Source organism: Dendropsophus ebraccatus, chromosome 2 (assembly GCF_027789765.1).
Source record: "Dendropsophus ebraccatus isolate aDenEbr1 chromosome 2, aDenEbr1.pat, whole genome shotgun sequence".
Taxonomy (NCBI): domain Eukaryota; kingdom Metazoa; phylum Chordata; class Amphibia; order Anura; family Hylidae; genus Dendropsophus; species Dendropsophus ebraccatus.
Genome location: NC_091455.1, coordinates 87,091,271 through 87,109,592, shown reverse-complemented (window position 1 = coordinate 87,109,592; position 18,322 = coordinate 87,091,271). Strand labels below are relative to the sequence as shown.

Below are 18,322 nucleotides of genomic sequence, written 5' to 3'. Positions count from 1 at the left end.
GTTCCCACAATGAAAAAATAAGGGCAAATAATGTCAGTTTTTAAACCTTTAATGATACTGCCCAAAATGGCCTAAAAGTCCAGGGCTATTTTAATTTTTGCACTTTTATTTTTTCCTCATCGCCTTCTAAAAGCTATAGCACTTTGATTTTTCCACCTACAGGGCCATGTAAGGGCTTGCTTTTTACAGGAACAAATTTTATTTTATTGGAGGAGGGGCTTTGGCATATTTTTTTAACCCCCCCCCTAAGGGACTATTACCAACTATTCATTAGATTGCATACACTAGTTAAAGGGGTTATCCAGCGCTACAAAAACATGGCCACTTTCTTCCAGCCCCTCTCTTGTCTCCAGTTTGGGCGGGGTTTTACTGCTCAGTTCCATTGAAGTAAATGGAGCTTAATTGCAAACCGCGCCTGAACTGGAGACAAGAGTCGTGTTGTCTCTGAAAGAAAGTGGCCATGTTTTTGTAGCACTGGATAACGCCTTTAATGCTATGACATTGCATAGCATTGATCAGTGTTATCTGTGATCTTCCCATAGAGTCAGACGCTATGCGAAGATTGTGGATCTGACTGCATGGCAATACGCAGGACATCTCCGTCAGTCAAGGAAGTCAATTGGGACCCGGGCCCATTTGGGGACTAGTATCGGCTCTTGTCATTCACACTTAAATAACGTGGCCAAATTGTTTAAGGGGCTAATGATGGGTCAGCAGCACAATCGTGGTGTCCAGTTATTAAAAGACAGCAGCCGGGTCCTTACCCTCAACAAAGCAAGCTCAGCTCCTGAGCTTGCTTCATAGAGCTCCCTGCACCCTATAGCATACCGGTACCTAATGAAATAAAATGTTTTCAATGTGCGCACAGACAGACATTTTTTCTTAGACTTTAATGTAACTGTTTTGTTCTGCTTTTATTTTACAGTGTATGAACACAGCCTATGAGTGACCTTGTGGTCAGCAGACAATTCTCCTCGTGCCCAGCTCTTATACTACATATAAAGCACTGGGCCTTAGTAGATTTATAATATTTTTAGTGATCTGGAAAAACAGAGCTAAACATGAGTCACTATGCAGATTTCGGCCATGTTCACATGGCGTGAGACACCGGCTGGGATTCCATAGAAGGCAGCACTACATAAGTTACGTAGTAATCACGGCCGTTGTTGCAAATCAGAAACAACGACCCTGATTTATACATAACTTACATAGTGTGAACATAGCCTCCCATTGTTTATGGCTCTTAACATTAGTTAAATTGCTTAATGCATTGTCACTTTGAGCTCAATGACAATAACAATTACTGGTATATCATATGACAAAGTACTGTATAGACATACATACGTACATACTGTATATAAGATAGATAGATAGAGTATTAGGGTAATGAAATGCTTAGTAAAGCCTTGTTTACAGTACACCTTATACTGGTTCTTAAACACCTTTGGTCCCCAATGACAGCCCCACAGTTCCTAAAGGACACTGTTCTAAGGCCTGAGGTGTCCGGAGGGAGCTTGTGCTTGCAGTTGCTGTGTGAGTTTCCTTAGCAGCAGAACACATCTCATCTCTGGCCTACAACAAGCTGCCTAATTATCTGCCATTATCCGGGGGATGAAACAAGTCCCTCGGCTTCTGCAGTTCCTCCGGTAACCACATAAATAAATACATTCCAGAAGAGTACCTTAGCTGAATCAGTCCTCGGGATCAAGTGAGGTCTATGATCAATGCCCTAGGTGTACTAGAACAATTACTATATCATTTATTGTAAATCCAGCACACTGGGTGATGTTCCTTTTAGCAGTTGAGAAATGTGATTGTTGGTTTAGTTACAACTATGTCACATAAGAAGCCCTGTTTACATATAATCAATGCCATTGTCCTCAATTCACTACGCATGTCAAAGTTACAACATTGGTAATGTGATAGGGAGAAGCTAACCACAAAAAAAATGAATATCTGCTGGACATTTAAGTAAACTGAACTAATACTGAATAATATATTTTCCACTTGTCATCTTGAAAAATAATACAGTGACTTTCCCTTAATCCGATATTCAATAGCTCAGGAATTCCAACATGATAACTGCATAGAGATGTAAGAACAATTCATAGGTAGAAATAAAACAATTACAAGTGGTATTTTCCACAATAGATAATTGATGGCACATCTGTAGAAAATGCATCTATACAGTGGTGGTCAGACCCCTACCAACCAGAGCCTAGAATTTCTGGGACTTGTTTCTGAGCCATAACACCTGAACAAGGCTAAGCACATGAAACAAGTTATTACTAATGGTGTACTCACCATAGAGGCACAATACACCACTGCTATAAGGACCATGGTCATAGGGGGGGGCAGCTCTGAACTACCCTGCTTCCCAACACATAGCTTAGCATACCATAGCAACTTGCATTATTTGTCTTGTCTAAACACATAGAAAAATAGACAACAGGCATCAAATAAAACACCGGCTCTACTTTTTCCCACAAGTTGGCATGCCTCTAAACTTGTACAGGGCACAATTAGTTAAGTGAGACATTCCTCTACTTACATATTTAAAAAAAAAAGCCCTGGAAAAGATCCGTTCTGGCATTTTTACCTATAGACAGTCTCTCTAACAAATCCCCACACTGTAAAGGGTAGGGTATTTATGGAAACACAATTCATCCAGTGCATTATATTAACATGGCTTCCAATTCTAAAGATCTGTAGGCTGTGTTCACACACATTATTCCTCTCAGTCTTTTGGTCAGTATTATTTCAACCAAAACCAGGAGTGTGTTGAAAACACAGAAACTGTGCAAATCTTTCCATTATAAATCAGTTCCACTCCTGGTTTTGGTTACAAATACTGACCAAAAGACTAATGGAAACACTGGCCAAAATACCATGGGTGAACACCCAGTTATCAACTCATTCATACCCAGGAGGAATAACAGGGGCGCATTGTAACCAATAAAGATGCTCCAGCATTGTTATTTTATGGGGATTACAATTAAGAAAAAAACAGACTTGTCAGAGGAGAGGACAGGTGTTCTTAAAGAGAATTATTAGTCCCTCCTGACATGCTAGCTGTAGTAAATCCCTGTGTTCCCCATTAAAAAACAATTCCAGAATATCTTTTCTGATAGCTGTGTGATGTGCCATTCATCTGTTATTCTGGATAGAAAAAGTAAACAGCCAAGTGGGTGTTACTAGTTCTGGGCATGTGCCTGCACTGTCAGCACCGATTGGATATGCTCAGAAATGACCCCAAGTGGTAATATCCAGTCACACATTTCTAGTAAGAATAGCACAGAACTATAAGAAAAGATGACCTGGAATTGTTATTTTATGGGTAATGTATGTAAAAGAGGCAGGTCAGGGGAGAACTGTTAAATAGACATAGACTAATACATTTCTCCAAACGCTGGATCTTTTACTAAAATACTGGTCCCTTCTGCAGATTGCATAAGACAGCCTATTATCACCACCATCTCTATTCACCAGTGAGCTAACAATGCTGGAGTAGAGCTTGTTCTGTGGACACAGGGCAGCGGGGTTGTTTAATGTGTGACTCAGACCCCCACTGCCCACAGTAGTTAAGCATAACCTAAATAAGTCAAGGCTGACCTTAAAATGTTTTGCTAAAGAATATAACAATGAGAAATAGAAACACATAAAAAGATGCAGTGGACACAACTATAATAATTCTTCCCAAAGCAAAAAATTGAGGCCTAGGCAGTTAACGCTAAAGTAACAATTAACACTGTACAATGTCACATAAAAAGACACTTTATACACAATAAATAAATAAAAAATATCCAAATAATGTGCAGTTAACGAGTTTGTCCAACTTTATAAAAGTTTTTCTCTCATTTGTGTTTGTGATAAAATAAATAGAAACATAGAAGATTGTCGGCAGAAAAAGACCACTGGGTCCATCTAGTCTAGTAAACCTACCAGCGAAGTCTCCTGCAACTTCCAGCACCACGGCTTCAGCCCCCTATGTCAGTTTTCTATTTGTGCTGCCAGTACTAGTATACCTATGTCATAGCTGCAGCCAATCACCGGCTTCAGCTGCATATGGCACAGGACTATAAGAATAGTGAGATCAGTGATTGGCTGCAGTGATGACTTGGTTACATGGGCTTATTATTGCTACAGTCATGAACACAAAAAGCTAGCGGAGGAGACTGATGCATCAACAGGGGAATATATGGGTAAGTATAAATCTGATCACAATTCCAAGTGGAGGAAAAAATTAGGCAACCCCTTTAGTGCCTTATGCACACATGTAACTATTCAGCAAGAAATCAATATTCGAAAAGAAATTCTGTTTAGTGTATGCTCATCTATAAAGATCTATGTGATCCCATGGTGACAGACAATAATATAGAGAAGAAATCAGGCGATACCTTTTGGAGGCTAACAAATATACTCAGTTAGCCTCCAAAAAGTATCGCCTGATTTCTTCTCTATTCTACTGAATTCTATGGCTAACATGGTACAACAATACTCTACCAGACAATAATATAAACCTTTGTAAAAAAAAAAAAAAAGTTAAAACTAAAAACTAGCAAACCCAGTAACAGGGAAAGCACCAGCGACAAATAACAGCTGCCAATGCAGTGCTGAGTTTAGTTAGATCCAGTAGCAGTCATGTGACTGGTCACCTGCTAATTATGTGATCTGCAGGATCAATAGAAACAGCAGCAGCAGGGTCTAAAATAAGGGCTCCTATTGACTGCCATAAAAAGGCATTTGAGGGTCATTAAGGGGTCAAATATTTATTCATTTATTCTTTACTACTACCACCAAGTGCATTTGGAACGTGTATGTTTTCAGCAAAAAGACTCTTGTTTAGGCCATGTTCACACAACGTATATTTTCGTAAAAGTATGGCTGTTATTGTCCATTGCAACAATAGCCGTGATTATTACGAAAATATACATTACCTTGCACAGATGCGCCTGCATCAGAACTCAGCAGCGCTAAAAATCACCCGGCCGGTAATGCAGTACCGGCCGGGATGATCTTTAATGAGACCGGCCGTTCCGTGACCCGGCGAGGTCTGAACATAGCCTCAATCAGTATATATAAGTATATTAAGTCAGAATATTTTATTACTATTATTATGCATTGATGGAGGCTTCCAAACATAAACTAACATTATTAATCAACCTCCAATCATGTCACTCATAGGCCATCTTTATATGAGATCAGCACATAAGATGTTGTCTACACCACGCTGTTTGCGGTTTATGTTTTATTGATGAAGAAGGAGGATGGTGACGGCTTACTACAATGTGCAACCAACCGTTGTGAACTCTGTTAAAAATTGACCACATACTCTTCATGCTGACTCACTGCATATAGGTCTAGTTTTGTCCAGTCATTTCTAAGTGTACTATTTGGTCATTACCATGTGGAGCATTACTGCAGTTATTAACTCATGTCCCAAATTCCAGTAAAAAGCACCCAGTATCCTTGATTTTTCTTATTAATAATATTTATTTGTATTTCAATATTCCTATATTAAGTAATATAAATAATAGTGTTAAACTATATAAATTCAGCAAATGATAGCCCAAAAGTACTGGTAAAGTAAAGTTTTACAGCACAAAACTCTACTGGTTCACGGCACAGAATAAACAGGAATACAGGGTGTTGACCAGACTGACTTCTACTGAAGCCCAAGTGAAAGAAAAAGAAACATATAGCTTTATAGGCTATATATTTATGGACCTGGTCTTTTCAACATGATCTGATGGAAAATGTGGTTGCAAGCTTTACGTTCTACAGGTATATATTCTACCATGGACGCCTCTGCACAATATGCGGATGACTTTATATGACACTCCAATTCCTACAGGATAACAGCCTTTCATAAATTATTCAGGTAATAAGCCTGGAAAGAACCACTTTACATTCAACTCAGGAATAGCATCTAAACCAAAGTCTATGGCAAGTACAATAGTAGTATAGATGTGACAAAGTGACATTCTAAAGTCACTCACAGAAGTACTAACAGATCCGCAATGTAGTCCATTATTTGTATCTAGTGAGCTAAAGTTAGAGGCTATGGGTCTCTAGGGAAACAGTATGTGTACAAGATGTTGAGATTGACAGTTCCACGGGGACCTGCGTGTTACGTACTTACTATAAATAGCAATTACATGCAAGTTATTTCAGTTTAGAATCATCTGCACATAGGATTTTCTACATTACTTACATTTTCCTTAGATTTTCTATATCCATTTATGGGAGGCAATGAAGATGCTTTGGATCTAATTGATTTTGTGGACATGGAAAAAAAAAATTAGTAATGAAATCGAATAATTACAGATAATTGGATTATACTATTGTGGAGGAAAACAGATACTAAAAAATTATACTAACCCCCTTGTTTCCCCACTATAGAGCCCTGATCCTGACGCACAGCACCTCCAGCATCTATGTTTACAAAAGACTTTGCTCAAGCACTCAAAATCTGACGGCCGCAGTGGTGTTCTGACCAGCTGAGTGGCCAATGTCTTCTGCAGGCCCTGATTCTAGAAGTGCTATGCATCAGGTTCAGGGCACTGTGACAGCAGTGGTGGTGGTGGTGGAGCAAGGAGGGGTAAGAATTATCTTTTATGTTTTCCAGCTGCCTAAGCATATTTTGGAAAAAAAAAAAAAATCCCTGGACAACCACTTTAAGGGAATAAATATTCTGTTATATAAAGCACTGAAATTGATGGCAATACTGCAATAGGGAGAAAAAAACAGGATCTATGGTACAATTTATAGGGACCAAAAGGGACAACTAACTGCTAATATAGTTATTTAAGCCAAGTTATTACCCTTGTGCCCTTCTAACAGAGGACTTTGAGAATATCAGATCGCTGTATGGCAACTTTTTGAATTTGTCTCGACCAACTGCAACATAAAACTGTCCATTCTCTAGTTCAGAGCCATCATTAATGGGAATCCCATCTAATGTGTATAATCTAAAGGGAAATAACAAAAACATTCATTGCGTTAGTGCATTACATTGAATCTGCTATACAGAATTTCTCTTTTTTTTGCACTATATGCATTTGTTTTTAAACATTATTGTGATTAGATACATTTCTGTTTGACATAAGATCTCCTAAGTATTTCTCTAATCTGACTGGCTACACCCCAACCATTTCAGAATTGTGGACAATCCACATTAGAAATAGAGTCTGAAAGGCTCACAGATTTAATAAAAGCAAAAGACTAGTGATTACCACTAAGGAGACATTTCCTGTGAGTTAAGATGGAGAACAGGAAGCGCTAAGCAGTAAGAACCAGGCATAATTGGAATAATAGTGTTACCATTTCTCATTAGCCATCCTAAACCCTCTTTTTTTTCCTTTGGACAGATAACCCCTTTAATATAACATCTGCCCACAACTGCCCTTCTTCTAGGTTAATCTGAATATACATAATATTATCTAATTATGAAAGTTCTTTGTGTCTGAAAAGAATGTTATAATGCATATCTTCAATGAGGGTAAATGTTTTAGGTTCCTACAATATCAGGGACAGAAAAACAGCAAAGAATTGCTGAAGTAGCTAGAGGTCTGTACTGTAGACCAGCAGACAGAAAGCAAAGATAAAACATGCACCTGTGTACTGCTCCACTCCGAAGCTTCACTTTGTCAGTAACCATAGCTAGAACAAGCTCCCACTGATCCAGGACTTTCCTAGGTAGCAATAAACGAACCACTGGGTTCATGACATCTCCATTAGCAATAAGGCTGGCAGAAAAAATAGAGGACGTAGTAAATATAAACACACTTCAATATAAAAACAACGTAATGCTTGAAATAGGATTACTCACAATACAGTACACGGCTCTTGAAAATTTTTTCTAAATCGTGCCGATACATTTATTCTGCTGTGAGAAACTGGTTTTACCTAAAAAAAAAAAAACAACAAAAAAACTAATTGTACAGGTACTTACAATAAAACAATGGATTTAGTTAGTTATGGCCGCCGGCTGGCTACAGCTCTAGGTGTGCAATTTTGTTTGGACTCATGACTAGTTGTAGCCTTGGGAGTAACAGCTGTATCTTGTTTGATTAGGGTGTACTTGGGTCAGGTCCCATTTACATCAGAGGTTAGGGTTACACTAGTGGTATTCGTAGGGTACCATCAAAAACATAGGCATAACCATGGGCCTATTCACTTTTAATAGACCAGCACAGTCTGGTCTGAAAGAAGCCAAAACTTGATGTAAATGGGGTCTTACAGAAACTGAAGAAAAACACTTGTTGAAATACCCGACTTCTTGGTGATACTTACTACTATCCTGTGTACTCAGATGGAGCTGCTACTGTACGATGTACTACTGCCTTTTATTTCCAATTCACCAACATGTGTTTTGTTTTCTTGTTAACGCAAAATGTTAAATAAATTCTTAAAAAAAATAAATAAAAAACACTTGTTGGAATATCTACATTTACAGACGCCATGGACACAAAGGGGGACATCTGTCAAAACTGGCGAGTACGCCAGTGTTAAACGAGGCCAGTCTCCTTTTCCCTGGCCAGATATACTAAGACACATACGCCTTAGTAAAGCCGGCTGGCCCTGTGCCTGGTGCAGGAATTGCGGAATCTACACCTTCGCCCCCAGCCCGCCCTTCAGGCAAGTGGGGGTTACAGCTGGCATACGCCAGGGAGAAGGCAAGAATCTACACCTTCTCCCTGGCATGCGCCAGGGGTGCAGCCTTGATAAATTCTTGATAATTTTCGTGTTCTTTATTAGCGACCATTCCCAAGGTATGTTCAAACACTGTAAGATAATATCAAAATACTACCGTAATTCTCAATATAATAATGCGCTCCATTGAAGTCAATAGGAAATTGGATAGCAGTGCACACAACGTATAGAATAACGGCCATAACTGATTACAACAATCCAAATAATGAACATGCTCATTATTTACCACCTGATTTTACCCAATACATCACCTGTTCACATATTATTTTTGCTCTAGATTATGACCATATTTTCATATTTTATTAACTGTGTGTGAGCACAACTGAGTTTTAGGTTTTGTTGCCATCCTTATAATGTGATTACTTTTTAGATTATATACAATGAAGCACAAATCTTCCCATGATTATGTAGAAATTTCACTATAAACTGTCAGCAAGAAAAGACATCCCAAACTGCTTACATGGCTACACAGCTATGCAGGAAGGGAAACTATCCAATTCTTCACTGTGGCTGTCTGAGGCTGTTACTACCTAAATGCTTTTTTTAATGCCCCTCTAAAGTTTTTGAGGCAAAGAAAACGGATGTATTTTCATAATTATGGCTGTAAATAATGATCATGCTCTTTATTTACAGCCATAATTATGAAGATACCATGTATTTTATCCTCAAAAAACCATGGGGGAGATTTATCAAACATGGTGTAAAGTGAAACTGTCTTAGTTGCCCCTAGCAACCAATCAGATTCCACCTTTCAGTTTCCAAAGAGTCTGTGAGGAATGAAAAGTGGAATCTGATTGGTTGCTAGGGGCAACTGAGCCAGTTTTACTTTACACCATGTTTGATAAATCTCCCCCCTTGTGTGTACATAGCCTTAAAGGGGTTGTACAGAGTAAACTTCTAATCTCTGATGCTGTCAGGGCTGCAGGGGATACAGCAGTGCTATATACTTACCTGTCCTACTCCACCGCAACACTGTCATCTTGTTCACAACTTTCGCTGATGTGCCATTCTGACAGGAAATGGGTGTTAAGCATAGACAGTCTATGCTAAGTGGCCATTTTATGTCAGAATGGCAAATCAGCGGAAGTTGTGAACAAGATGACAGTGGCAGAGAGTAGCAGCATTAGCGGTGGAGCGAGACAGGTAAGTATTTAGCACTGCTATGCATCCTGGCAGCAATGGAAATTAGAAGTTCATGCAGGAAAACACCTTTAAAGTTATTGAGCCATGGCCAAAACATCCAATACACATGTGTGTATATTTTTTCTTTGCATACATTGAAAATGATTTGCCATATGCATGCTTACAGCACCAACTCCTAGTTATAAGCAAAGAACATTTATGTATAAAAACATCTAAGCATAGTTCCAATGAATCTGTACAAGTTAACAGCAAATAAATGTCCTTGACTTCCCTGATAATCTGTGTTTTATTCATCTCTAAACTATTTTTCCTAATGGTTTTGAAATACACTTTATTTACTGATCGCCCACCAAGGACAAGCATTGTAACGCTCACGTCATACACATGTGGGAACAAATCTCTTAATATCTATCATTTTGAGGCAATTTAATACCATACCGATTTCTATTTTCACACATGAGCAATTTGTAGGAATGTATCTTCTATTATTTTCTAGTCAAACTTATATAGTATACTAAGTGTAATGATAAGGCCTCATCACATCTACAGTACCACAGTTAGTCACATGCTGAGAGTCAAGCTGCAGCTATTGTTACATTCTCGCCATATAAAAGGTTAATTTCATGCATGGAAGAAACATGGGGCTACATATGTAAGCTAGCCCATAGGGCTGGGTTCACACTGTGTTGTGTTTACATGTAACGTACATGTTGTCATCCTTCTGAAATTAATGGAAATATATAAGTGATTTCTAAACTTGACTTGTAACATAGACAATAGATTATTTCTATTTGTCTTTTTCCCCTGGTGTCTATTTAATTACTTTTTTCTTATTTTGCAGTGTGGTCAGTAGTGGATTATAACAGGGGCGTTTCGGGCGGCAGCCCGGGGCCCTGAGCTCCTGGGGGGCCCATGACCACCCAAAAAGACTTATACTTTCAGTGGTGTACTGTCTCCTGGCTACACTTCCACCATGATTTGCAAAAATCACATTTTTTTTAATGGCAATTTTGCACAAATCAGGACATCATGACATTATCTGTCCTGTACTATGAACGCCAGGCTAGTGCTGCCATAGTTAAAGGGGGGTGGGGGGGCCCAGGCTTGGTGAACAGCCCGGGGCCTATGGTAAAGTTAATCCGCCCCTGAGTGTGGTACAGTATAGTAATCGGTCTCAAGTTAGAAAAATAGCAAGGGCACTCACCGGTTTGTGCAGTAATCTTTATTATCTTCTTAGTAAAACATGGTATATCATCACTGAATATTCCAATAGTCACTTAAAAATTACCTTTTATTATATCATTTAAAACACCAAACACTTTATTGCACAGCCATCACCTTTGCACTTTGTGCCACCAATTTTTTACACAGGAGAGTCTATTTGGGCACTCTTCAGACCTTGTAGCATGTTTCTGGTACCCAAATTGTCCTCTTCTTATATGTTACACTGTATATGTTATGTCAACACAAAAAAAAAAAAAAGTCTGTTTGGGTACTGTTCAGACCTGGTTGCGTTTTTGATGCGTTTTTTTGTCTGTCCATGCGTTTTTTGCACCCAGCTCTTCCTCCTATTGCATACTATACAGTGCATATAGCCATTAGTAGTGGTTATTATCCGTGTGTATTTTCCAGCCGTGTTCCCATATTGCACATATCATTTCATATTGCACTCGTATAATGGTCACAGTCTTTTATATTGTGCTTAAGTATCACGGTTAAAGTCACTACTAAATGTCCCAATTTTCCATTTATAAATTTTCAAACAAGAAAATATTTATTTGCTGAAGATATGTTACTTCCCTTGTTCATGGGGTTCACTTCAGTGTTCTCATGGTCCGGCCCAATGCGTTTCCGCAGCCTCTCATCAGGGGCCTTGCTGCTTCTTTAACTCTGGAGCTCTGGGACGTCTGTTGTGTGCTGGTGCATAGCTCAGATGATGGCTGTGCACTCCTAAAATTTTAGAAGTGCTTGGCGTCCTCGCCGCCTGCTATACCATGTTTTACTAAGAAGATAATAAAGATTACTGCACAAACCGGTGAGTGCCCTTGCTATTTTTCTAACTTGAGATTGTTTGTGAAAGTGCTGGACTGCCGTTCAGCAAGTGAACACCACCGCGCAGAATATACAGAGTGTATTACTCCACACACCATTGTGTGGATCCTAACCGCATGAGAGGAGTTGTAGTGCCGGTGTCTGTGACTTTTTGAATAGTATAGTAATTTGTGCTATGGAGTAAAGCAGGTGTAGGGAACCTTGGCTCTCCAGATGTTGCTAAACTTAAAACTCCCATCATGCCTGGACAGCCAAAGCTATAGCCAAACATGATGGGAATTGTAGTTTTGAAACAGCTGGAGAGCCAAGGCTGCCTACCCCTGGTGTAAAGCAAAAAAAAAAAAAAAACCTTCCACATTGCAATCCATAAAATTTTAGAAAGTTTTTAACATCCTTTAAATGCATACATTTTTATACGTAAAATGTAAACACATTATGAACCGAGCCTAAATATGTAGATAAGGCCCGTATTTGCCTGTACATCTGTTTTGACAGCTATTCGGTTTAAAAGACATTGCTGTTGAATCTCTATGGTGATATATCAGATTTACAAGTATTTGTTTGTTCCACGTTATGAAACACAACGTAACTTCAGCGGACATTCAATATTCCTTCATGCTTCTATATAAGTCCTATGGACCATAAAAAAATGCACTTGAGAATACGCCATATACACTGTAGAATATAACCGCTCACAATCGCTACTGCTCATGCAGGTCCTATGATTAGGGATATGTAGGTTCTATAAACCAGGCTCAATAGCCTTTCAGTGCTTCCACAATGATTGCATTGGTCAGCAACCACTATAATTTGAACAACTAAACCACTCGATCTGGTTCAATCTGCTGAATAGTATTACATTTGAAAAAAAAAATATCCCCAATTATAGGAAATATATGAATTTTCCTTGCTATCAGTACTAAAGCATTCATACTTACATCCTCTGTGGGAGACTATGGACAAACAGCAAAATGACAAAATAATTTAATTAGTGTATACGTAACCATATCTTAAGGCACCAAATAGATGGGAAAATATCTATCTATTACATTATTATAGAAAATGACCATTTTATAGAATAAAATAAAAATCACATTAGATGCCTGATAAATCTTGCAGAGAAATGCCCTATGATCTTCTGTGTTTATATGAGTGCTGAACTAACTCATCAATTGATATTACAGCAAAAAAGTGTGATGAAATATTATACATTATATAATACATACATATTATTTTTATTACTGCTAACTTTCTGCAGCTATTGTTTACACTGTTTAACAGCTAGTGGTCATCAGGTCTGTCTTGGATACATGATGGTTACATAGGTTTACACCTCACCAGGGGTGCCTCTACCTAATGAGGCGGGTACTGCATCTAGGTGGAGATTGAATGAAGAGGATGCCATGTGTTTGTACAACTCTTTCCATTTACTTCTATAGAAGTTACAGAAACAGACGAGCATGGTACAGCCAATTCTCCATTCATTCTCTACCAAAATGTGGTGGCCCGTAGATGTCTTAACAGGTGGATGAGGAGTTGGAGGTTGGGGGTCGGTGCAGGTTCAAGCTGTGTTAAATTGGCTTTGGTGGATTTCAACTCCAAACTACTAACTGCATCTCAGATCCATCCTCCAAATTTTGGGGGGGATCAGGTGATTCTTATGATAAGCGGATAACCTACAATAACACTGCCCTTTCCGTCACACATAATACCACATAATACAACATTAAAAAAAGCACTATTTAACATTAAAGAAGCACTCTGACAAAAATGTCCATCCTACAGCCTGTTTGCCGCCTAAACAATGTACATTGCAGGGCAGTTTATTTAGTCATTCGTACCTATATTAGCAGGTTACCGTTTCAGGTCCTGCCCTGAACCATGTGACTGACACTATGAGACTAACATCAAGGCATTTACTGGAATAAGTAAAGAGAGTGACCTCCACTGGACACATACCTGCTTTACATTATGGCATGGATGAGTGCCAGTCCACACAAGGGCCAAAATGGAGCCAATAACTGTCTAACAAAGGCGCAGGTAACCACAATGTACACTGTGTATGAGGCTAGCAGGCAACAGGATGAACAATTTTGTGGGAGTTCGTCTTTAAAGTGTAAGTGCAAAATTATTTTATTATGTCTTAAAAGAAACAATAATAGAGAACAACATAGAGAACAAACATGCCAAGTAATATACAAGAGCAATGGAAAAAGTTGTGTACAATTACATGGTTATAAAGTAGAATTACATTTTGGTTTACAATCCCAACATTTTACACATTAGTAAGTAGTAGACATATAATTAAAGAAGTAAGTGCAAGCAGGAGAACTCATCTAGTGGCCTAAAGAGAAACATAACAAACCATAACAATACCAATGGTAAACATGTACATAGATCCTAACTAGAGACTGATGGTGCAACAAATGGTAGAGAAAAACAATGACTCATAAAGCAAAGGGATGAAAAGTGGTTGAAAAATGTAAGAGTAAGGTGCAGAAGATGCATATGGTATGCATACGAGTGGCAGGCATCATAATATGTTAGGAAACTTGTCAGTTCTGATGGCTGGGTGGAATAAAAGGCATGGCTATACAGTCAAATGTAGAGACTGTACATGATCTCCATGTCTTCCATGGTGACCATAAGATTAAGGCTACGTCCACACAGCCATTGTTTTTACATAGTGTGAACATAGCCTAAGGCTGCATTCACATGTCTGTGATTATAAGGTCCATAAACCGACTGTATATCATGGACTGAACTTTTGAACTCTAATGGAACTTCTGGCATTATAATTTATGCTATGATGCTAAGGGCTTCATAACAGCTAAAGTTCTTTGCTGTTGACTGGACACGGCTGTGTCACTACAGTAGCACAGAGTTTTAACTGTTTGAGAGTTTTAACTGTCTGAGCTCCCGGTATCACAATAAATTATAATGCAGGGACTTCCGTAAGAGTTCAAGAGTTTAGTCCGTGACATACAGTCAGCTTACAGAGCGTATATCACAGAAATGTGAATGCAGCTTAAAGTGTCAATGTCAATATAACTTTCAAAATCTAAAACAGTAGATCTGATATAAAGCAAGTTTGCAATTTACATTCATTTTTGCTGCTGTTATGCTGTAAAAGAAAGCTGTACTTACCAGACATCCAGGTCCAGTCTCCTGAAGGCAGATTTTTAGACTTGTGCTGGATGTAAAAAAACAGACTAAACACAGGAATTCCAGCCAGTACAGAGAGTGACGGCTCAATGTGTCCATCAGTCACATGACTGCCTTCTCTCTATGAGCACTCAGATGGCCTGGGATACACAGGACTTCCTGTTTTCTGACTCAATGAGAAAAAAAAAGTCAGAAAACAGGAAGTGCTGTGTTTTCCCATGATAACTACAAAAAATAATGAATGTAAATTGAAAACTTGCTTTATATCACATCTACTGTTGATTTAGATTTTGACAGTTATAACGACAGTGACATTTTAAGTTGTCCTGTGCATTATTTTCACAACTTGAGAGCTTTTCCAGTTGGCAAATCTGATTGACTTTATTTATCCATCCACATAGTTTCAGACCTTTTGACATATCATAAAGATGTATCAGAATGTTGGACTGCCGAAAAGAAGAAAGAAGTGGCAGAAGCATAGGAGCATGTCTTCGGTTAGCAAGGAGAGACAGCACTCGTTTAAGCATCTGCTTCTAGTTTGTCTAGTCTAATCTGAATTCCAGCTATATTATGCAGGTTCTGTGCATTCTGGTGCGAGATGTCTCACTAACTGTGAGCAAGGGGTGCTAAAATGTAGACCGAACATGACTACATGCCAACCACCTGTCTCCATGTTATTGAGACTGATTGAATATTTTTCATGTTGACTCTTCCCATTCCCAGTCAGTGGTACTTTACCCTGTCCCTAGTATCCTGATTAATGTCACACGGCTACAATTAGCTACTGTCATTGAGAGGCGCCAGATCAGATAATTCAGCTACGGAATGTTCAAAATAAGAAGTGAACATTCTTACAATAAATGTCAAAACTAATGATTAACCTCACAAGGTTAAAAATAAACTTGTTTTCCCAGAAAGCTTAGGAGGCTGACAATGAGTTATGCGCTTGTATATGTGATATAGTAATGTGGTAAGAGTACGGGAATACTCTGACTGGAGGTCAGTAAAGTGTAAAGCATAGGTATCATTGTACTAACAGGAAATGTGTCTGCATAATTTCTGGTTATTATTTAAGCCTAAAAGCCATAGGTACACCATCACTCAATGTGGTAAATGTAGCAGCAAACATCCGATTTCAGCATCACATCACATCACATCTTATTGTCCAGCATTCTTTTGTGGGAAATACATTATATTTGGCAAGTTTGACCTTCTTTATTGGCACAGTCTCTGTATCCTCCAGACAAAGAGTTAACACAATAAAGAAGTTATACCCATCCCCGTGCCCCTGTTGGTACAGTGACTCCAGATCACTACCAACCTCAATTTTCCAGTTTTCTTTGAGTTCTTTTGTCATCACAATTTGGCAGGAATTACACACCCAGACAGTCAGTAGCTGCAGAATCTAGCCAGGTTGTGACATCATAGGACCAGAAGAGACCATGAGTGGTGGCACCGCACTGCAGGGGCACAGGGACAGGTAAGTATAACTTCTTTATTATTTTACCCCACTCATTTCACGGTTGTGATTTATGGATGACTTTTCTGATTATAAATATCCTTTTATATCAAATGGGAACAATCAGCAGGTTAGACATACCTAACCTGCTGATAGTTTCCTAGTAGGCACAGGGCATTTAGAATGAAGGTATGTCTGTTACCTCCATCCTCGGCGCTGTTCCCGTGCTGTTAGCTGTGAAATTGTCTGCCCAATAAGCCGTAAGAAGCACTAGGGGCAGGGCTACATACCCTATACATGGCTGCTAAAGCTGCTAAAAATTCATTAGCAGTATCTGAATAACTCAGTTAGCATGCCTGAACATGCTCACAAGACTTGCTGATCCTCAAAGCTAATGTGGAATTCTGGAGTAAAAAGATTTTTCTAAAACACTTGCAATGCTGTTCATTTGGACCCCAATATATCAAATACAGTCATTTATATCATGTACAAAATCAGCATCGAAACCAGGGAAAACATAGTAGCAAATTTTGTAAAATCATCAACCATATAAAAGCTAAATTAGGTGTCAAATTGGTTCCAGGCTACCAATGCAATAATCTTCTATCTATAACCATAAAGATCCTTATGGTTTCAGCTGTAGCTGTGGTACCATTATGCAATATCTGGAGACAAAGTCTAATTTCCTTGGTGTTACTGGAAAAAGACGGCACACTGTAGTGGGGTGGTGCTCGTGGTCGGAACTGGTCCCAGCAAATAGTAAAAGGATGATCACGGCGTTCACCAATTCTAGTGTTTTTTTTTATTTAAGTATCACATAATACAGGTACCAACAGGAGGACGCTGCGTTTCGACTCGTGGCCCATATCAGCTGATGAAGGCCACAAGCGAAAACGCCACATCCTCCTGTTTGTACCTGTATTATGTGATACTTAAATACTTAAAAAAGAACACTAGAATTAGTGAGTGCCGGGATCATCCTTTTACTAATTTCCTTGGTGGACATTTACTTCTACATTGTGGAAGGGAGAAAAAGTGAATTATCTATGCAAATTAACACAGTACATAGGTTAGACACACACCCCTCCTTCATTAAAGGGGTTATCCAGCGCTACAAAAACATGGCCACTTTTCCCCCTACTGTTGTCTCCAGTTCAGGTGCGCTTAGCAATTAAGCGCTATTTACTTCAATAGAACAGTTTCAAAACCCCACCCAAACTGGAGACAACAGTAGGGGGAAAGTGGCCATGTCTTTGTAGCGCTGGATAACCCCTTTAAACTCAAAGAAAAGGAGAAATTTACACTATATATATTATTAATTTTTGCTAATTGATTGCTTTAATAAAGTTATATTAGGCTATGTTTAAATCACATGGAAGACCACACTTTTGAGTCCTGCACAAAAGAAGTATACATCCAGCAAATGAACAGAACACAGTTACAAAATGACTCAGTCCTGCCCATTTAAGTTACATCAGCATCCTTTTTCATAGATTCCTGACGTGTAGCCCGATGTGGGCCTGAAAACGTGATGTTTTACTTACTTAGCCTTACTTAGTAACATCACTTCATTAAAATAAATGCATAGTTTTTTATATCTACCTTTTAACTTCTGTTTTGCTGCCACCAACTTTGTGATCCAAGCAGGGGATTGGGAACTGCAATTGGTGCAGCAGAGGAACAGAGGGGCCTATCTCCTTCCCTTACTGCTTAATGTGACTCAGTATGAGCTGACATCTCTCTTTGGCAGGATGTTGATGGATAGCTGTGGTCTACTGTTAGGCTATG

The 18,322-nt window shown here is 38.9% G+C and overlaps 1 protein-coding gene across 2 annotated transcripts in view; it reads right to left on the bottom strand.

The window, feature by feature from the left end:
- Positions 1–18,322, bottom strand: part of DCDC2 (doublecortin domain containing 2) — a 111,825-nt gene that overhangs the window by 78,489 nt on the left and 15,014 nt on the right. For both annotated transcript variants that reach the window (XM_069957930.1, XM_069957931.1), the window contains exons 3-6: positions 7,832–7,908; positions 7,617–7,748; positions 6,825–6,971; positions 6,215–6,269 (exon numbers count right to left, since the gene is read on the bottom strand). In XM_069957930.1, coding sequence (XP_069814031.1) covers positions 6,215–6,269; positions 6,825–6,971; positions 7,617–7,748; positions 7,832–7,908 — 411 coding nt within the window. The remainder of the gene's footprint in view (positions 1–6,214; positions 6,270–6,824; positions 6,972–7,616; positions 7,749–7,831; positions 7,909–18,322) is intronic.